At 37.8% G+C, this 23,064-nt stretch overlaps 1 protein-coding gene across 1 annotated transcript in view; it reads right to left on the reverse strand.

Annotated features, from left to right (window-relative positions):
• fmn2b (formin 2b) overlaps window positions 1-20,677 on the reverse strand; it is a gene marked incomplete at its 5' end in the record, with an annotated part of 58,019 nt that extends 37,342 nt beyond the window's left edge. The window contains 7 exons of the mRNA XM_079389821.1: window positions 543-1,627; window positions 4,074-4,162; window positions 6,920-7,049; window positions 10,854-11,017; window positions 17,715-18,136; window positions 19,398-20,503; window positions 20,645-20,677. Coding sequence (XP_079245947.1) covers window positions 543-1,627; window positions 4,074-4,162; window positions 6,920-7,049; window positions 10,854-11,017; window positions 17,715-18,136; window positions 19,398-20,503; window positions 20,645-20,677 — 3,029 coding nt within the window. The remainder of the gene's footprint in view (window positions 1-542; window positions 1,628-4,073; window positions 4,163-6,919; window positions 7,050-10,853; window positions 11,018-17,714; window positions 18,137-19,397; window positions 20,504-20,644) is intronic.
• Window positions 20,678-23,064: the final 2,387 nt, after the last annotated feature.

Consider the following 23,064-nt stretch of genomic DNA (forward strand, 5'->3'; position numbering starts at 1 on the left):
GACAATTTAATGACAAATAATTATTTTTTTTTCCCCCCGAACTCTCATTACAATTAAATACAGTAAACTCACGGCTGAATTAAATAAAAACAAATAAATTAAATTAACAAATGCTTAAATAATAAATTAAACATTTGATTTATTTATTATTAATTATTATAAATATAATAAATAAATAAACAGCTGAAATCAACATGTTCATCATTTACAGTAATATTGACCATGTAAGTCATGCTATAATGGGTAGTGTTGCTAGGGCACTGCATTTGGTTGCTAGGGTGCTTTGTCTAGAATGTAAAGTGTGTTCTGGTCTGTAGATGTGGCCCAGGTTCTTCCTCTGTACTTTCACCTGTTTTATGGTTCAGCAGCTGAAAATGGTGCATCTGATCACTCAAATCACTAACTATGAGCACTAGTGAGCAATAATGATTATTGCCTTATTAAAAACTACAGTAACTATGGTATTCTGGTATTTAGTGTGAGGGGAACTGATCAAAACAGCAGCAGAATAAAATGAAGAAATGACTGTAGAATGACGGTACTTTTTGGTGTGCAGCTGTATTCGGGTCCAGTAGAGCGGTTTCATGGGTCTCGGAGGCTCCACCAAGCTTTTGCGAGGCGGTTTCTCGTGAGGAGCTCCTAACACGTACAGACCCAGCGGGAGCGGAGGAGGCAGAGAGCCCAAACCGAAGGTCAGAGGAGGACCAGGAGCCAACGGCGGAGGACCTGGAGGAGGAGGTGGTGCTGAACCTACAGTTGGGAGCGGAGGCGGCGCAGATACACCTGGGAGAGGAGGTGGAGGAGGCGGCGCACCCATTCCCGGTAGAGGCGGTGGAGGAGGCGGCGCACCCATTCCCGGTAGAGGCGGTGGAGGAGGAGGTGCACCCATTCCCGGTAGAGGTGGTGGAGGAGGAGGTGCACCCATTCCCGGTAGAGGTGGTGGAGGAGGCGGCGCACCCATTCCCGGTAGAGGAGGCGCAGGAGGAGGTGCACCCATTCCCGGTAGAGGCGGTGGAGGAGGAGGCGCACCCATTCCTGGTAGAGGTGGTGGAGGAGGAGGAGCAGGAGGAGGCACACCCATTCCCGGTAGAGGTGGTGGTGGAGGAGGAAATGAACTGCCTGGGAGAGGAGGAGGTGCAGGAAGAGCGCTCATTCCTGGAAGCGGAGGTGGAGGAGGAGGTGCACACATCCCGGATGGAGGAGGAAGTGGTGGTGGTGGAGGAGGTACCGAAGCGCCCGGCTGCTGCTGGCATATACACACAAACGCTTGAGAAGCATTCTCAGTTTCTGATGGCAGCGAAGAGTCACTCCTCCCAGGCATCTGCGCCTCCACAGGAGGCACTTTAAACCTAAAGCTCTCCTCCATGGGAGACGTCTGCACCGATTTGGCCTCCAGCGGCAGCAGCGCAGTGTTTTCTGTCTGCAGGTCCACATGGCAGACGTCTGGGAGGAGACGCTCCTCTCCTCCGCACTCCTGGTCCTGCATTAGCACCTCCCGTTCCAGCAGGGGCTGCTGTTTCTCCAGCTCTGCGATCTTACTGCGCAGGTCTTCAATGGTCTGCTCCAGCTGCTCGATCACACAGACATGCTCCTGCTTCAGACGCACCGTCTTTAGCACCGACTCCTCCTGCGGAGACAGAGACAGGGATGATGAAAAGCAGACGAATGCCGCAGACAGAAACACATAAATCGCTGTTTCTCATCCTCTGGATTCCGCGAAGTCACTTGCGTTCATGTCACGCGGCTAAATGTGTTTTCTGTGGGAAAAAACAATGCTGAAGTGTGGACAGAACTGATGAGGAGCAGTTGCTTTCAGACTCAAAACACAACAATAGATGCAGTCCGCAGTCCTCCCAATTCAACAGACCCCGGGGGAGAGACCCCACAGGACCTAATAGAGAGCAGCACACACTGATGTTTAATGAGAAACACTGTGAGAGAACGAACAGAAAGAAAGCATCGCCCTGCTCGTCTCTTAGTGGCTCTGACAGAAGTTTTCAATCAGTATGGACGATGCCAGGCTGATATTTAGCAGGAATGTTGATACAAATATATTTATGCATTTTTTATAAATCTAAAACACTTCATTTTATTTTATTCAAATAAAAAGTAAAACATTTACATAATTATATAAAATTAATAGTTAAGCATTAAAGACTAAGGTATTAATTTATATAAACAATTATTAATTATACTCAATGGCTAATTGTGTGTATAAAATTCCTAATATATTATAGTAATAATCTGAAATATTTAAATAGCAATTGTTGATATAAACCTATTAATGCAATTATTAATCATTAATTGTGCGCATACAATTATTAATATTTTTTAATATAATTGCTTATTTAAATGTTATTTTATAAGTTTATTTAAACAAAAACGAAGCATTAACAATCATAATATTATGTAATTAAATACATTTTATATTATATATGACGTAAATAATACAGTTAAAGGATTAGTTCACTTTCAAATGAACATTTCCTGATCATTTACTCAGCCGCATGTTATCCAAGATGTTTATGTATTTCTTTCTTCACGTGATTACACTGAAAAGGTCAGCTTGAGAGGTTTGTGTCGCCGCAGCAGTGTCCTTCATCTGCCTAATTTCTTCCTCTGTAACCTGTTTAACACTAAATACGTTATAAATACTTATGTTTTTCACTATATAAAGCTGAAATAAAAGCATGAAATAAAACTGCTCTGATCTGTCATTGATGACTGCAGTGTTAATTATAGGCTTATAATTCATTGTATAAATTAATAGACCTGTTTTAAAAAATATTTTCAATGAGGAGTAAGCTAATAGCCTATTTTATTATCCTCACAGCGAATCATGTGGTGATGCACTATGAGATTATTACGGGTCAATTTCATGTAATTTAATAATTCGAAGAACAAGAAGAATGTAACAGGCCTACATTAATTTGAAATGCTAAATCCTCTTAATATTGCTCATTTTTGATGCTTATCTCTGGCTATCATCGACACATGATACCATGCAAATCAGCACGGGGTGGTTATCACCCGCAATGTGTGCCCGTGTGGAAATTGTATGAATTGTAAAAAAATTAAAAGTAATTTTTATTGAATTGAAAAAAAAAAAAAAAATCCCAACTTTCTCTCTTTTCTATATTCGTTCATAAATTATATTACTTTGTAAGTGTCATATTTGGCAGTTGGTATTAATATATTACTAATAACAGTGGCATATGAGAAGTTTAATACCACTGAAAAAAGAAGCTACTGTATATAAAAAACTGATAGCTAAAATTTAGGCGTTCATTACTTTCTCTCATAGACAGGGCTTAGCCTAAACCAGGATTAGACCATAGTTCAATTAGGACATAAGTAATTTTTACTGGTGTGCATCTTAAGACAAAAAGGCACTAACATGTTTTAAGATCAGGCAGTGCATGTTTCTTTCAGTTGAAACTGCTCAGATTTACATTTCAGTCTGGGACTATTCTTAACCCTTGTCTGTGAAAGCGGGGGTCAATTTAATGAGCTATTTTAGCACCCCCTCTGAACTGTTAAGTCCCCACACCCCTTTAACACACCCAACAAAAAACAATCCTGGAGCCGCCACTGTCTTGCAGTTAAGGTCTGATGGACTGAAGTGTGCAGTGATGCTGCCCTCTGCTGGTAGTGCTTCTCCTGAGCTCACGACACATGTTTATTTCCTGTTTCTGAAATCAAACAAATTCTGGCAATGATTAAACATTAGTCCAGCAGCAGGGCAAACAAACAAACACAATCAGCCCAATGACCTGCATGAGTGAATATGGAGCACATATGGAAATGAGACGTCTGCAGGAGATCAGAACCGATCGACTAATGAATGAATCATGAAACGAGCTTCTCACGCATCAGATGCATGCACTAAAGACTAGATCACTTCATTCAGATTTATCAGGAGGACTTCAATATTATAAAGTACTATGGTATAACCATGTCTCTTGGACATATATAAAATACCATGATGCAGATGTGAAGTAACGAGGATGTATTTTCATTTAGACGTGGGGGGGGGGACAAGGTCCTCAGAAAGACATGAATGACGGATGTACCTCAACTTGCTGGATTTCTTCTTCCTGTTGTTTCTTAAGGACTGAGACGACGGCCTGGTGCTCTGAAACACACACACAATCAGAAAACACTGGTCAAACGGAGCAAAACAAGTCTACAGGAAATATTAGTTTGTGAATATGAATGAAGCTTCAAAACAATCACTTGTATTCTGCAGGATTGTTTGTGATGAACACTATTGAAGGATGAATGCAGATGCTGTGATTTTGGAAAGTAACTAATATTTAGAAACAATTTATACTTCAAATTTCATTAGCATTTATAGAAAAAGGTTTTTAATATAAAAAATATAAAACATAAAAATGAATTTTAATACATAAAAATACAAAAAAATGTGAATTATTTTTTTTTTCTAAATCACGCATGTCCAGATGTTTGACTAGAAATCTCTGTAAACTCCCACAACACATGACACAAAGGATGATGGGCAGAAAAACACAGTATAATCATGTGAATGAGATCAGTGCTGATGGAGTGCATGATTAATCGCTGCTTGTTGCTAGACAACATTAGTAAACAAACACCAGCACATGGTGGAAACAGCCTAGAATGAACAGAAGTGCTTTAATATTTCTGAAGTGAAGCTCAGCCAGTGCCGATGTTAAAATGGGGAGATGTTAAACGACACGGGAGAGATCGAGTTACTCACCCTCCTGCTCCTCGACCGCTGCAAACGCACAAATAATAAGAGAAATAATCTTTAGACATTCAGATCCCTCAACAGAATTAAGATGACTTTCCAGACTCTGAAAATGCATTAATCCTGTTTCTGAAGATGCAGCGAATGTAAAAGATTAACATCAGCTGGATGCTGGAGAGAAACTGAACACATGAAGCGAAGACCGTCTCTCTATAACGCATCAATCTCAGAACTAACAGACAGCAGCATGAGCTTTCGGTACGAATACAGGCCTGAAATCCTGAAAAAAATACATCTTTACAGTCAATATTATACCAGCCCTTTTATTTTTCATTTTATCTGAGATTTAGGCTTTTGGTTTAAACTATGATGTGAGATTTTAGCTATAAAAAGCAATGTGTTACATTAAAAAGAGGAATATTTCTAACAATAACTAGCTGAATGCTTGAGTTTGATGAAATCAGAAATACACTTGGTTAAAAAAAAAAAAAAAAAAAATTATATAATTGTTTTTGTATCATATTTTAAGTTAAGATTAAAAAATATATATTTCCTGTTTGTATTTTGTTTAGTTGAAGTGTAGTGTTGGAGAAGTTTATGATTTTAGAATGATTTTGTTGTATTTTTAAATGTTTCTTCAATAATTTGAGAAACGTATTAATAAATTATGTGTGTGTGTAAATATATATAATTTATCATTATTATTATTAACAACATCTATAGTTCAGCAAATATTGCCAAGGCAACATTTCTGATAGTACTCAAATTATTGAAGAGATTTAAAAATACAACAAAATCATTCTAAAAATCATAAACTTCGCCAACACTACACTTCAACTAAACTAAATACAAACAGGAAATATAAAATAAAAACTAAAAAATCTAAATGTTAAAAAAGACAAAAACAATCCACAATATTAACTAAAAAAAAAAAAAAAAAAAAAAGGATATTAAATACATATTTAAAAAAACATCTCAAAATTAGCGATGCACAATATTGGATTTTTGCCGATATTTTTCAACTCATTTTGGCTGATACCGATATCGATACAGATATATCTCATTTTGTTTGGAAACAACACCAAGTCTCTCCTGTGCAGAAATAAGCTAAATATTTTTAATTTGGATTAGTTTTTAACAAGAACTTATTTGTTACAATTAAATAAACAATAATGGAGGTTTTTTGACAGTACATTGAAGCTTTGAAAGTAACTGTAAATAAACTATATATCAATCGCTGCCTTTTTCCCCCAGAAAGATGCAGTGTTAACCCTAACATTTTATTTTAAGACTTAACATTTGTTGATGGTCTAAAGCAAAAGAGTTGTAAAAATTCTGAAAATCTTTTAGAGCTCATGATGTTTAAAAATTAAAAAACATTTTACACATTAATGAATAAATCAGTACATATAAAATAATTTAATTTACAAGTGTCATGTTTGTGATTTTTTTATAGCTATAGCGTCTAACCTTTAAATCAAAACAATCAATTTTATGACATCAATTACTGCTTTATTTAATCAGAAACAGTTTAAATGTTGTGTAGGCTATTTTACTTTAAATTTAATATAGAAGTAGGCCAACAGCGCCCCCTACAGATTAAAACTCCTGACCGAACGGGCGTTAGGACCCGGGGGAGGCTGCCGCTGCACGTGCTATTACTGTTTACTCTATCACACCCCGAACACGCTACGTGCTTTCATAGATTAAATGCGATCCAAAACACTCAATCTAATCATTATTCAGACAAAGCTTTGCTTCAAGAATGAGCCACACTGCTGACGTGATCTAATCACTAGCACACCCTGAGTGCATGAGAGTTAACATTTTCCTCTTATCGGCAAGACATATCGGTATAATCTTTCATATCGGCCGATATTTACATTTAAAGCCATTATCGGCCAATTCCGATATCAGTCCGATAATATCGTGCATCCCTACCCAAAATATTAATAAATAGTATAATAATGATGCTAAAATATCACTGCACTGTAGTCCAGATGAACCCCAGAACTGCACAGAAAACAGATTATTTACTCGCCGTCATCCTTCTGTGAAGAAATCAGCCAAATTGTGTCACTTTCTGGACGTCACAACTTTACAACAACATTTTAACAGAGGAAAAGAAAGGGCTGCATATGATAAACTGTACCCAGATTAATAAACTCAGTGTGTGTGTGTTCATACCTTCCTCTGTGTATTTGGGTTGGGGCCGGTCCTGGGCTCCGGGTCTGGTCGGGGGCCACAGGTTCTTCAGGTGTCCCTCCAGAGATGGAGGCGGCTGACTGACCGCTGCCCATGTGTACAGCTGATCATGCTGGAGACCAAACACATGATCAGGCATCTAAACACAAACTCACGTCAGACACAATCCTGCAGTAATGGCACAGACAACTAATCACATCTGGGTCTCTAAGAATTACCCACAAGAACACTGCTACGAAAGAATTGACTTAAGTGCAAATGGTATTTTGGATGACGACATACACATGGACCAATCACTGAATAGATTCCCTTATTTAAGAATATTCTCAGATAAATTCACAGATCAGCATCCAAACAGACCAAAGTCAGACGTTACACGGAAGCGTCTCAGAAGCTGAGGTCTGATCAGGGCTGTCTGTATAAACTGCTAGTTAAGCAGAAGTGGACCTGAGCGAGTTCTAGTGTGCTGCTGCTGTGACGGAGCGAGTCCGGCTGTGTTTGTCGGTTCTCTCCACGTCCACTGATGAGCTCCAGAGCCTCCCAGAGCTGCAGCGTCCCGTCGGAGGAAGAACCGTCCTCCATGCTCTCATGGCTCTCAGCTGATCCAGGTTTCCCTGCACAGCCTCAGATCCGTGACTCAGCAGACGCATACAGTCACAGCTGAGCATCGCGACATCCATCTCCTGCTGATGCTGCTGCGGAGAGATCCGGTTGCTTTATGACAAAGGCTTGCTCGCTCACCCGGCAGCACACAGAGAGAGAGAGAGAGAGACTGATGACATCACTCACCGATGACGCCCTAAAGCACGAGCCAATCAGAGAGCCCGGATTTACAGAGCCAGGACTGTAAATAAGTGATGAAAACGCTGAACACACACTTTGGTCTCGCTGCGTGCGTTCACACACACACACTGCAGCACACACATGCACACACACACACTCCAGCGTGTACACACACTCCTCCACCACACACACACTGCAGCACACACACATACACACTCCAGCGTGTACACACACTCCTCCACCACACACACACACACTGCAGCACACACATGCACACACACACACTCCAGCGTGTACACACTCCTCCACCACACACACACTGCAGCAAACACGCACCCTAAAATAAGCACAGAGCTCTGGCATGACCCTCACTGACATCCATTCACAAGCATTCCATCAGATTCCAGTTCAATTTTGATTTAATTCAGCGTCGATTCATTTGGGAATATTTTAGTTACGATGGCAACAGACACATTTGATCATAACATTTCAAAACAGAATTCGGGAAATGTTCGGATGTTTTTCAAATTTGAATAAAATGAAAACAAAGACTTTCAAATCACATGAACCAATATTTTATTCACAATAGAACATGGAGAACAAATTTAAAGAGAAATTTTACAATTTTATGCACAAAATGAGCTCATTTCAAATTTGATGCCAGCTGCAGGTCTCAAAATAGTTGGGACAGGGGCATGTTTACCATGGTGTAGCATCTCCTCTTCTTTTTAAAACAGTTTGAAGATGTCTGGGCATCGAGGTTATGAGTTTCTGGAGTTATGTCAAAGATTCCCAATTTTCAGCTATTTGTTGCCCCCGTGCCAACTACTGTGAGACCTGTAGCAGGCGTCAAATTGAAATGAGATCATTTAGTGGATAAGTGTAAAATTGCTCTGTTTAAACGTTTCTTATGTTATCTATGTTCTATTGTGATTTGAAAGTCTTTTAGTTTTCATTTTATTCAAATTTAAACAGCGTCCCAACATTTCCGGAATTCGGGTTGTACACATTTAGGCCTAAAATGAAGATTTACGTATTTGAATTTCATATAAAATTCTCATTCATTTGGATTGCACCATTTAAAAAAAACAAAAACGAACAAACTTGCATATTAATGCATATTAGTGTAAACTTTCTGCAGTCAGAAAAACATTGACTTTAACTATTTGCACCCGTTTGGTTTCATTTCAGTAATGCATTTATTCAAATAGCGGTAAAATCTGCATAAATCTGTTCATTGTGAAAAATATTTTAGTTAAAAAGTATGAGCATGATTTAACTATGGTTAGCTGTGGAACAAGCCATTCAAATTACATTTGTTAAATCCAACAATAAGCTAAAAAAAAATAAATAAATAATAATAATAATAATAATGTTGGATTTATTGACAAACCTGGCTTTTGTACATTTTAAACACATTTAGTTTATTAGTAATCGGAATCACATTGTTTATTATTATTTTTTTTTTTAATTAGTTAGATTAATTTTGGGTCTATTTATTTGTTTGGTTTTTGTTTGTGTGGTTCATATAAAGAGTTCAGGCATGTGAGTTTACATTACTTTGTGTCATTTTTTCTAGATATTAAATTAACCATTAAAAACATACAAAAACAAACATTGGGCAACTGATAACAGAATTAGTGTAAACAAGCTATATTAGTTGGCAAAGCAAAAAGAGCCCATGTTTGTTTGTTGAACACCATGTCAGCTTCTGTGGCTATTTTCATGGCAAGGAACATTTAAGCTGTATCTAGCTTAACTCTGTTAAAAATCTCTTCAAAAGAGTTAACTGAATAAAACAAGTTCTCGCATGGTTAAGACCAGCACAATCTAATAAAACATGCTCCACAGATAAAGGGGTTTGGCAGAGAGAACATGTTGGAGGATAAAAGAGTCCATGTGAAATCTTGTGCATGAACGGCTGTATAAAAATCACTAAATCGTGCTGTGGTTCAGGAGTTATTTGATGAGCCGTGGCCTCGAGCAAACAAATCTCAGCCAGCATATTCATACGGGTTTAGAGCGACGAAGCAGGTGAAAGATCAACTTTCATTTTCTGCATGAGCATCACAGAAGTGTCCAGCATCAGACTTGGTCAGCAGATGGCGCTCTGACTCTTACAGCTTCTTGTGAACCAAAAGATGATGCAGAGCTTTTTCTTGGTAAGAGCCAATCACAATCGAGCAGCAGATCACATGATGCCAACCTCAGCCAGTAAGAACAAGGACAACAAGACCTCCTGTGTGTCCATTCATTATAGTGTTAATGTTCCTAATGTCCAAAGAATTAAACGCTAAACTTCAGAACTGCTGGCCAAAATGATCAGAACACTAGTATAATCAGCAGCTAAAAATGGTTTTAAGTCAGTTATTTCTCTCTTTTGCTGTAGTGTGTCAGTAGGAAATATCAGTCTATATTTCCAAACATTCATTTTAGTCATTAATAGTAATAATCCAGTGAGATCTGATCTGATCATCATCAGTCTGTCTGGAATGACATGAAGAAACAGAACAAACTGAGACTAAATCCAGAAGAACTGTGTCTCCGAGACGCTTCAAGAAACCTCCTGCAAAGCTACAGTTCTGTTAACAGTTTTAGGCACTTGTGTAAAAATGCTGTGAAATGAGGATGCTCTCAAAAATAAATGTCATAAATAGATTTTCTTTATCAATTAACTTGGTCAACATTTGTTGTGAGCATCGTTTGTGTTTAAAGCAGCTTTTGTCCTCGGTGCTCTTGAGCAGAGTTTCTCAGGAGTTTTCTTGAAGCAGAGACAGTTCTTCTGGATTTAGTCTCAGTTTGTTCTGTTTCTTCATGTCATTCAGACAGACTGATGATGATCAGATCTCTGTGTGGAGCACTAAAATCTCACTGGATTACTACAATTAATGGGCAAATAAATGTTTGTAAATGTAAAGTGATATTTCCTACTGACACACTGCAGCACAAGATAGAAATAACTGGCTTAAAACCATTTTTTTAAGCTGCTGAAGATACTAGTGTTCTCATTTTGGCCCCAAACAAACAAAAAAGTTAAACCCTGCTGCTGCACTGATCTGACTCCACAGACAAGCACAGATTTGTCTTTTAAGAATGCATTTCTGCAGTGAAAGTGAAGTGAATCAGGACTCACGTCAAACTTGGGTGCGATCTGTCCGCTGCTGCCGTAGGTCTCTCTGAAGCAGTCGCTGAAGGGCAGAAGAAGGCCCATGGCCAGGATCCTGGAGCAGATCTTCTCGGCCTCCTCCGGCTCTCCGGAGTCCTGCTGCTGGAAGAAGCGCTCCAACAGCGTCCGGCCTGGAGACACAGCCAAACTCAATCAGCCACGCTACTCTGTGCAAACACTAACGGAACATGTCCTCATAATCAGAGATGCACAGAAATTAGCATTCTTGGCTGAAACCAAACAAAATTAAACACTGGTTTTTCATATCCCAGAATTTTTCCGTATGTATTTCATTTACAGGTGTTTACCAGTATTTAGATTTTTTTTTTATAACTTTAATTTTTGTGATTTTTATATTTTTACAGAACATCCCCATCCCCAACATTCAAACCTCTTACAAATGAGAGAAAAAAAAAAAAAACAAAGATGTACTACGGATATTGTTATTGATGGCTAAAAAAAAAAAAAAAAACAAAAAAAAAAAAAAAAAAAGTGACAACAGTACATTGGAAGAAAGAAGGTTCGCCGAGTTTGGTTCAATGGACTCAACGGAGGTTTATATAAATGGAAAAAAAAAAAAGTGACTGCATGTCTACAAATGAAGATGGATTTTACTTTTTTTTTTGCAAAGGTGGAGAAGTATTACAAACCATTTAGATATATAATTTAGGATTGGTCAACTAATGTATAATATTAATGTAACTTGCTCTTCTGATTTGATGCATGAATGTTTCCTCCGCAAAGAGAGAAAGCATAGTGTTTTAGAGTTAACAGAAATGCCCATAAAATGAACGGATGAGGTCATGTGTAATGAGCTGCCCGTACTGTGTTATTTTACAGATTTATTTTTTACAGTGTAGAATTAAATGTTTTCAGGATAAATAACCAGTGGGCAAATATTGGAGATGATTATACTTGAAAAAAAAAAAAAAAATAGGTAGAAATCGTGAATAAACTATTGATTCTGGTATTTACCCGTTTATTACTGTGAAGCAGGGTTATTATACTTAACTAAAACAAACTAAAACCATGAGAAAAAAAAAAAAATCCTTAAGACAAATAAATGTTAACGGTAATAAAATTACATCGCACTCATCTAAAATAACTCAAACTGAAATAATTTATAAAAACTACATAAACATACAAATAAACTACTAAATGTAAAAAATTGACAAATTAAAATCTGATTCAAAATATTAAACCATATTAATATCGTAATGATACTACAATAACACTGCTGTGAAGCTGCTTTGACACAATCTGCATCGTATAAAACGCTATAGAGTAGTGCTGTCAAACAATTAAACATCCAAAATAAGAGTTTGTTTACATAATGTGTGCGCTGTGTATATTTATTATGCATATACAGGTCCTTTTCAAAAAATTAGTATATTGTGATAAAGTTCATTATTTTCTGTAATGTACTGATAAACATTAGACTTTCATATATTTTAGATTCATTACAACACAACTGAAGTAGTTCAAGCCTTTTATTGTTTTAATATTGATGATTTTGGCATACAGCTCATGAAAACCCCAAATTCCTATCTCAAAAAATTAGCATATCATGAAAAGGTTCTCCAAACGAGCTATTAACCTAATCATCTGAATCAACTAATTAACTCTAAACACCTGCAAAAGATTCCTGAGGCTTTTAAAAACTCCCAGCCTGGTTCATTACTCAAAACCGCAATCATGGGTAAGACTGCCGACCTGACTGCTGTCCAGAAGGCCATCATTGACACCCTCAAGCAAGAGGGTAAGACACAGAAAGACATTTCTGAACGAATAGGCTGTTCCCAGAGTGCTGTATCAAGGCACCTCAGTGGGAAGTCTGTGGGAAGGAAAAAGTGTGGCAGAAAACGCAGCACAACGAGAAGAGGTGACCGGACCCTGAGGAAGATTGTGGAGAAGGACCGATTCCAGACCTTGGGGGACCTGCGGAAGCAGTGGACTGAGTCTGGAGTAGAAACATCCAGAGCCACCGTGTACAGGCGTGTGCAGGAAATGGGCTACAGGTGCCGCATTCCCCAGGTCAAGCCACTTTTGAACCAGAAACAGCGGCAGAAGCGCCTGACCTGGGCTACAGAGAAGCAGCACTGGACTGTTGCTCAGTGGTCCAAAGTACTTTTTTCAGATGAAAGCAAATTTTGCATGTCATTCGGAAATCAAGGTGCCAGAGTCTGGAGGAAGACTGGGGAGAGGGAAATGCCAAAATGCCTGAAGTCCAGTGTCAAGTACCCACAGTCAGTGATGCTGGTGTTGGTCCACTGTGTTTTATCAAGGGCAGGGTCAATGCAGCTAGCTATCAGGAGATTTTGGAGCACTTCATGCTTCCATCTGCTGAAAAGCTTTATGGAGATGAAGATTTCATTTTTCAGCACGACCTGGCACCTGCTCACAGTGCCAAAACCACTGGTAAATGGTTTACTGACCATGGTATTACTGTGCTCAATTGGCCTGCCAACTCTCCTGACCTGAACCCCATAGAGAATCTGTGGGATATTGTGAAGAGAAAGTTGAGAGACGCAAGACCCAACACTCTGGATGAGCTTAAGGCCGCTATCGAAGCATCCTGGGCCTCCATAACACCTCAGCAGTGCCACAGGCTGATTGCCTCCATGCCACGCCGCATTGAAGCAGTCATTTCTGCAAAAGGATTCCCGACCAAGTATTGAGTGCATAACTGAACATAATTATTTGAAGGTTGACTTTTTTTTTTTGTATTAAAAACACTTCTTTTATTGGTCGGATGAAATATGCTAATTTTTTGAGATAGGAATTTTGGGTTTTCATGAGCTGTATGCCAAAATCATCAATATTAAAACAATAAAAGGCTTGAACTACTTCAGTTGTGTTGTAATGAATCTAAAATATATGAAAGTCTAATGTTTATCAGTACATTACAGAAAATAATGAACTTTATCACAATATGCTAATTTTTTGAAAAGGACCTGTATAAACACACACAGTATATATTTTGAAAATATTTCCATGTATAGATTTATATCCATATAATTTATATGATATATAAACATTTAATACATAAACATTTTTCTTAAATATGTGCATGCATGTGTGTGTGTGTATATATATATATATAAACATACAAAACACACATTAATGTAAACAAAACTCTTATTTTCGATGAGAGTAATTGTTTGACAGCACTATTCTATAGAGATAAATGTGACCGAGTTCCTTTGCTGACAAACACAGTCACATGACGCTCTCTAACGTTTATCTGTTTCCCATCGATCCGCAGCGCAGCAGGATCTCAGAGGTCAATACAGTAATGTGTGCTCTGAACTACAGCAATCTGCCAGCGATCTGATTGGCCGAGAGCGAGCATGTGACGTCACTAATGGATGCGAGTCCTCAGGGCCTGATCACACCATCTGCTCCAGAGAACAGAACGCATAGAGATCATTTACTCACTGAGCTCAGTCAGGACACTATAGTCTTCTGTAGAGCTGCTTTACAGATGACATTCAAGCTCAATAGAAAGAAAGTCAGCATTGAGAGATAAAAAAAAAATCAGAATTGAGATTGGAGATCAAACGATTAATCACAATTAATCACATTCAAAATAAGTTTGCTTACATAATATATGTGAATGAATGAATGATGCATTTATATAGCACTTATGTGTAGAGTGTACATTTATTACGTATATATAAATACACACACACGTTTATATTTAAGAAAATTGTTATTTGTATATTAAATATATTTATATATAATATAAATTATACAAATATAAATATGCATGCAAATATTTTCAAAATATATACTGTGCGTGTATTTATATACAATATAAATATATAGAGTACACACATTACAAACAAAAACGTTTATTTTGGATGCGATTAATCATCTGACAGCACTATTATATTTATGTTTTAATACCGTCTCAGCAGCAAGGCTATCTTCATGGCAAAAACAGAATAACTTACAAAAGTCATACAATTAACAAAAAGTATACAAGACATTTAAAACATTCAGGTGATGCTCTTTTAAATACCAATTGCAGGATAAACACAATATCTCACAATTCTGGGGGAAAGAGTATGAATTAAGAAGAAAAATAAATAAATCACATAGCTTTTATATATTTTTAAGTGTCAGAAGAGCTTTTTAGCAAATATTTAGAAATTAATCAGCCTCCTGCCCGGAACAGTTCATAAGAAATGAGACGTAAATAAACACGTGCATAAGATATCAAATGTTTGTAAACATGCATCAATTCACAGCACGTGCGAAAAATGGATTTTTGAATCCAGTTTTTTTAATCTAATCCTTTTAAGAAAACCAGTCCAGTTGAGTCCAGTTTTTACATTCTTCATTTTTTCTTCTTGATCAGATTATTTCAGGTAACTTTTCTAATCTAATCGAGCTCAATCGGATCAATTACAGCGTTCACATGAAGGCTTTCCAGCCCAATTAAGCCATTCATCTCATTACTAACAGATTATTTTATTGCATGTAAACATAGCTCCTGCTGAACATGTGGTTTCATGTTATTAGTGGAAATCTGGGAATCAGACGGATTCATTCAGATCCAGAGCTGTTCATCAGTCACTAACACACAGAGCTCTGACTGAAAGAGAGAATATATTCACTCCACGGCCAGAACAGAACAGTCTCTCTTTATTCTGGTTCTGTACAGACGCTCCGGTCTCTCTGTATCTCTCCCACGCGCTCTGCTTCACTCTGTGCTGTTCTCTGTCAGCGTGTGACGTGATCAAACTCAACATGTTTGCTTTCACTGCTCAGACACATGACAGCATCTCCAGCGATCCCATAATGCCTCTCTACAGGACAGAGACTCGGTCTGTGTTCAGAATGGAATACTAATGCACTGCCTATTATCTAAATAAATGCATGCATTACAGAAAAAGAATATAAAACAATAATTAAGCAGTTGTGTGCTACACTGTCACATGATCTCATAATAATATATATGGTTACTTTGAAATTTGGGAATTAATAGAAGACAATTTTGTTTCCTCAAACCTCACTGGAAATGCAAGGTTGAGTGCACTGCATTGTGGGATACTGTGTCCAGTGCACACTGTATACTCTACATACTAGAGATGGGTCAGAACTAGTCATCCAGATCACTGCGGTCAACTAGACACTTTACACTTTACAATTTACTAAATAAAAATGAGGAATGACTAATTGAAAAAAAAAATATTTTTTTCAGTTATTGTTTATTTTATTTCAAATAACGAAAGTGTTTTTAATGGTTTCAGTTTAGTTAACTATAATAAGCCTGACTGTAACAAATGAATTGCTCTGTTACTTGGTTTATTACAGTGGATTTTTTAGCAGTGATGCATGAAATGGGAAGAATTTAGAGACGCAAATTCAGATGTAGAGAATATTATCCTGTGCTTCAGTGTTTGAACAGCCATTAGTGTTTAAAATCACCTTTTGGTCTTCATTTCTTTGTAAATGCTCCTTCAGAAAACACAAATATTCCTCATCGCCACTTCCGATTTTGGTGTTGGCATAAATTAAATTTAAATTTTAGATTTTATACACATAGAAAGCACATGCATTTACAAATGCTAGTAAAGAGTCTTTCAAATAACTTTTATAAAAAATTAAATGTCAAAATATGGATGAAATAACAGTCCATCGTCATTCATTTTAACTATAAAAATGAAGCTGCATACTTCTCTGTACTTATTAAAGCATAAAATAAGCAATCAAAAAAAGAACAAACTATTAAATTTTACTATATATTTTAAATTATTATAACCCTATTGGTTTAAAGGACAGTGGCAATGATTGGTAAAGATTTAAAAATGACAACTAGTTAGTATTTTAAGAAACTTTAGATCTTTTAACAATGTTTTTTGTAAATATGCCTTACACTTATTTTTTTGAATGCCTAAAACATTGTCTTTGACCCATATATAACTATAAAAAAACATGCTGTTTAGTTTTGCATGAAACCTGCATTACCTTTTTGTCTTCGTCGCATTTTAAATTCTTCCACAGGGTGACAAAAAACTCTTAAAAAGTGCAAATATCCCATATTATTGCCACATCCAATTTTGGTCAAATTAAAATGTGCAAAAGTGATTTTATATACATAAAAAGCACAATAAATCCAAGTTAAGTGTCTACTTTAATGTTTGAATCTATGGCACAAATAGCGCTTCCTTTATAAAGCGGTCACTCAGTTCATCGTGATCTCACAAAGTTACGTGATAATCGATTAAATTCTCTACGCTGCACAATGAGTCTCTTATTTACATCACATCTGCAGTTATAATGATTGAACAACACCTGAACAAAAACTCCAGCCATTTGAGCGGTGAAGGGATTCTAGCTGATAAGCAGCAGAAATATACAATAAGCAGATACAACTAAAATCTGGAATCTGAGGGAGCAAAAAAAATCTAAATACTGAGAAAATCTCCTTTAAAGTTGTTCAAATGAAGTTCTTAGCAATGCATATTACTAATCAAAAATGAAGTTTTGATATATTTATGGTAGGAAATGTACTAAATATCTTGATGGAACATGATCTTAATATCCTAATGATTTTTGTCATAAAAGAGAAATGTATAATTTTGATCCATACAATGTATTGTTGTCTATTGCTACAAATATACCTGTGTTACTCATGACTGCTTTTGTGCTGCAGGGACACATTTGTCTGGGATTAACTTTGCCCGACGCTGCAAATAAATAGAAAACTCTCTCCTAGAGCTCAAATCGTAACGCACTGGATAGTTATGACCAAATCTGCAATGAAATGCCATTATTACAGCTTTAACTGAGGGTGCTGTTGGTTTGGTTTGAACTGACCTGTGAAGACCTCCTGGAAGCTGCATGTGGAGCTCTGATTGGCGCTGGTTCTGAGCGTCTCCTCCGAGCAGCTGGTTTTGGACGGCAGCGGGCGGAGCTCCTCGGTCCAGTCTGCGGAGCGGCTGATGGGGCCGGTGGTGCTGTAGGAGCGCTGGCGCTGGACGCGCCTCCTCTGGGCTCGGTCTGGTCCGCGGCGGGTGGACAGCGGGCTGTGGGAGGGCGACGCCGCGGGTGAGCAGGAGGGCGAGCTCAGCTGGCGAGTGGTGGTTTTGATGTAGGACGTGCTGATGGGTGGATAGGGCTTGACCACAGACTTCAGCAGCCGTGTGGCCAGAGGACTCTCCGGAGGGAACGAAACGCTGCTCTTGCGCCGCTGGACGAGCTCCTCGATGACGGTGAGACACTCCAGTGAGCCTGCGGACCTGCTCCATTACCGGAAAAAATTAACACAATTATGAGTGGGCCATATGACCAAAACTTTAAATAAGTGATTTAAAGATAGTGATATTTGGACCACAAAGAGTCATAAGGGTCAATTTTTTTAAAATTGAGATTTATACATCATCTGATAAGCTGAATAAATAATCTCTCCATTGATGTATGGTTTGTTATGATAGGACAATATTTGTCTGAGATACAACTATTAGAAAATCTGGAATCTGAGGGAGCAAAAAAATCTAAATATTGAGAAAATCTCCTTTAAAGTTGTTCAAATGAAGTTCTTAGCAATGCATATTACTAATCAAAAATGAAGTTTTGATATATTTATATAGAAAATTTACAAAATATTTTCAAGGAACATGATCTTTACTTAATATCCTGTAAAGAAAAATCTATAATTTTGACCCATATGAATGAAGTATTGAACCCTTACTGGCAGAGAGCATTATTCACTGTCAGCAATTTAATTACTTATTCACTTTTTAAAACCATGAAGCCAACATCAAGGCTATTTTCATGGGGATCTCAGAATAAATTACACAAGGTATACAATTAACAAAAAGTTATAAAAGACACTAGATAAAAATTCTAAAACACATTCTGGTGATACATTTTTAAATACATCAAATTATGCCTTTTAAATATTTAACTCTTTCCCCACCAAACACTGAATTTTCCGGGTTTCCATGTTTTCACTGTTATTCACTAGGACGCATCTCCTGAATGAGTCTAGAACGTGTCGATCAAAATCACAGACCAGGATGTAGCATACGCATATGAAAAATAATGTGATCATCAACACTAACCATCATCAACAATGAAAACTGCCTAATGTTTCAGAGTGAAATGTGGATCCAGAAAGTGTTAAAGGCCTGTGAAGCTTTGGGATACTGATGGAAGACATCTACTGCAGCTCTGCTTTGATAATATTACTGAATATGATCCAGATGTAGTATTTGATAAAAATGCAATTTTCTCAGATTTTTGCTCAAAATGTTTTTTTTTTTTTATGAAATCTACCTACATTCAAGTGTTGATAAAAAAAAAGCTAGAATAAAACTCTGATCTTTACTTTGATGCATTGCATGTTCAGATATTCTTACAACAAAATATTCTGGAGGGCATGATAATATTTTAGTGAAAATCAGCAAAAACTCTGACAGTGGCTGGCAACTTTTTTCAGAAACGCTGGCAGGGAAAGAGTTAAATGCACAGTTTTGACTGCTCTACCTGAGGTCAGACGCTGTATCTGTGCTGGGAGGCGAACGGTCATCTTCCACGGCCTCCACGGCGCTTTCGAACGACGCTGTCAGGTCCGGGAAGCTTGTGGTGCTGTATGTAGGAGCAACCGCTGGAGGAGGAGAAGGAAGAGGGGCCTCGGGCTCTTTTGTGACCGTTTCCACGGCGACCGGAGCACAAAGGGCCTCCTCTGAGAGCCCGTTCACAGCTGGCTCCTCCCCAGGGAGCACAATCACGTTTTTTTCCACTTTAGGAATGGCTTCTAGTACGGTGAACGGCTCTGAGTCGGGGGTGGGAGTGTTTTTAGCATCTCCGGTTTGTTTGCACTCCCAGGGAATCTGGACAGAGCCGAGCATCACGCTCTGCTTCAGACGGATGGCCTGCTGGATGTCAGCCAGCAGATCCTCCTGCTCCGCAGCTGAGTGGAAGCTGTACATATCCGTATCGGATCCAGAGCTAGCCACCTTCTTCTCCTCCAGACGAGGATGCTCGGGCTCGGCGTCCGAATGTCCGAGCTCATCTCCGGAGAGATCGGGCGTCTTATTGCACAGCGACGGAGCGCTGTCCAGTTCATCCAGCGATGCTGCATCCTCTTTGGATCCGCTCAGAAAGCTTTTAGCCTTGCTCTGCTGCTTGCGCTTGCGTATGTGAGGGAACACTGAGGATCTGTCGGATTTGTTTTTCTTCTTCCCTCCCTCCCCTCGTGGCTTCTTCCCTTTCTTTGTGCCGTCGTGAGCCGCGGTTTCATCCGCCGCACCTTCGGAGCGCTTTGGCTTTCCATCCTGATTGCCCATGATGAGCGGCTCTCTCACGCCATGACGGCTTGGCGGTCTGCGTCTGCGCAAGCAGAGGGTTGACTCACTCTCGCTCTCGGAGGACGACGATGATGACGAGGAGAGGAGAGTGATGGAGGAGGAGGCTGTGATGAAAGAGAGCAGCTCACTGTCCTCCTCTCCTCTGCAGAAGGAGGGGTAGAGAGGGACGTCTGCGTCTGCGTGGGGGAGGCAGTACTGCTGCCGCCTGCCCAGACTCAACGCCTCCAGCAGCTTCTGCCTGAACCCTGCAGTCTCCGGCATCTGCATCGCGACACACACTCTCACACACACCAGCTGCAGCACACACACACACACACACACACACACACACACACACACCAGTTGAGAAAACTGTTCAATGCAAGCAGAAATAAATCGTATTATGACTAAGCAATACATTAGCTTTGTAAAATTATTATTTTTTTCCTGTCTGACACATTTGACACCCTGCAGCACAGAAGCAGTCATCAGTAGCACAGGTATATCTGTAGCAATAGACAACAATACATTGTATGGATCAAAATTATACATTTCTCTTTTATGACAAAAATCATTAGGATATTAAGATCATGTTCCATGAAGATATTTAGTAAATTTCCTACCATAAATATATCAAAACTTTTTGATTAGTAATATGCATTGCTAAGAACTTCATTTGAACAACTTTAAAGGAGATTTTCTCAATATTTAGATTTTTTTGCTCCCTCAGATTCCAGATTTTCTAATAGTTGTATCTCAGACAAATATTGTCCGATCATAACAAACCATACATCAATGGAAAGATTATTTATTGTATAAATCTCAATTTCACAAAATTGACCCTCATGACCGGTTTTGTGGTCCAGGGTCACGCTTGGTTTCAGCGGAGCTGTTCAGTGAACTGTTATTTTAGTATCATTGAGATACTCTTGTTGTTTTGTTAACATTTTGAATTGGTTTTATTCTTATATTTACTGCTTATGTATTTTTTTTCTTTATATTTTCTGCATGTGTTTATTTATATTGCTTTTAATGTTAAATTGTGTTGGTTTGTGTCATTTTTATTAGTTTCTGTTGTTTTTAAATATTGTTCTTTCAGTTTGAGCTATTTATATATTTATATATAGTACATCAAGATAAATGAGATGGAAATGAGAAATATTGCTATGGGGAGTAGCTGAAATATTTTTATATTTAAGTTAGCATTTATTTTATTTCAAATAACACTTTTTTATGGCTTTAGTTGTATATTTAACTATAACAACCCTGGGCTAAATATAAATTTATTAAATTACAACAAAAGCTCAAAAAATGAAAAACTTAGGAGTGTAAAAAAAAGTATTAGTTTAGGTAATATAAATATAATTTATATTCTGTGATGTTTGCGCATGCGTCTTATTTTAAGGATTTTTAGCCATTTTCACTGAAAGACATACTTTTGTGCTGCAATTATTTAATTTCTTATCTACTGCAAAATTAAACATGCTGCAGTTCTATCCAGTGCAATCAGAAATTATTACTATGACTAAGAAATAAGGAAGAATTAATAACCGGTGTATTGAGCAGCTGATTATTTGAAGGTTTAATATAATCTGACAATAATCCAGAAACTCTTAATGAACGCAAACTCAACAGCAGTGTTTCTGCACTGACACAAACCAGTTAATTTATATATATATACACATCATACATACATACATACATACACACACACGTATACATAAAGGAAAAATTTTAGATTTATATATAAAATAAATATAATATAGATTACACACAATAATAAACACACACACACACACACACACACATACATACATACATAGAAAAAAATGATTCATAGAATTTACTACATTTGAAAGGTAAGTGGTTGCAATCAATTTATTTTAGCTACATTTAAATAAATTTAGTTGACTAACTTTCAACATTTTTATTTTTTATTAAATGTAACTAAAATAAATTGTTTGCGACCACTTACCTTAAAAACATGTTTTTCAGTGTGTTTATATATATATATATATATATAAAAACACGACTATAATGTCTTACAGTCACCCAGAAATAATAAAAGAAAACAGAATTGAACTCACTTCTGTAGAGCTCTAGTGATGCATGTGAATCTGAAATCAGCTCAAATTCAGCTGAATCTAGTCATTTCAAAGACGCTCAAATCTGTTTCGTGATTAAAACATCAAGAAAATCTTCTGTGACATTAAACCTGACTCGCTATCAATACAAACAACTCGATTTATGCTGTTCCTCTGGCCGAACTCGAATGAAAGCCGTGTGTTTGTGTTTGAGAGTGTGTGTGTGTGTGTGTGTGTGTGTGCATCTTTCCCGCCGGCAGGTTTTAATTGGACACCTGTGCTGTGCGTCACCTGACGCACGATTCCTGCGGCGACAGCGACACCCAGCGGCCGCTTCCAGGCATTACACACAGAACACCTTTCAGCGCTCGACAGTGACGCTTGTCCGGGAGAACTGAGTGTTTTGGACGGCCAAGTGAAAGAGAAATGTACTTGCCCAATCGGACAAGTAACTTAAAAAAGTCAATACCAAAAACAATAATAACTGCCTTTAGTTGTGATATAGCCATTGTTATAGGGGTGTGCAATATATATCGTTTGAGATAATTTCGTAATTGTTGTTTTATCGAGTGTACTGCAGTGCACGCATACATTACTTACAGAAGTCCAGGTGCGTTTCACTGCATGATTCAGTATTACCATGCATGAAGAATGATCAGAAAATTCAAGATATGGGAGAAGAAAATTTATATATTTATATAATTTCATATAGTTTCACACGAAGATCGAGCACCATTTTTTTTTTGCTCTAAAAACCATCATGATTACTAATGTGAACAGTTCAATAAACAA

Source organism: Barbus barbus (assembly GCF_936440315.1).
Source record: "Barbus barbus genome assembly, chromosome: 32".
Classification (NCBI taxonomy): domain Eukaryota; kingdom Metazoa; phylum Chordata; class Actinopteri; order Cypriniformes; family Cyprinidae; genus Barbus; species Barbus barbus.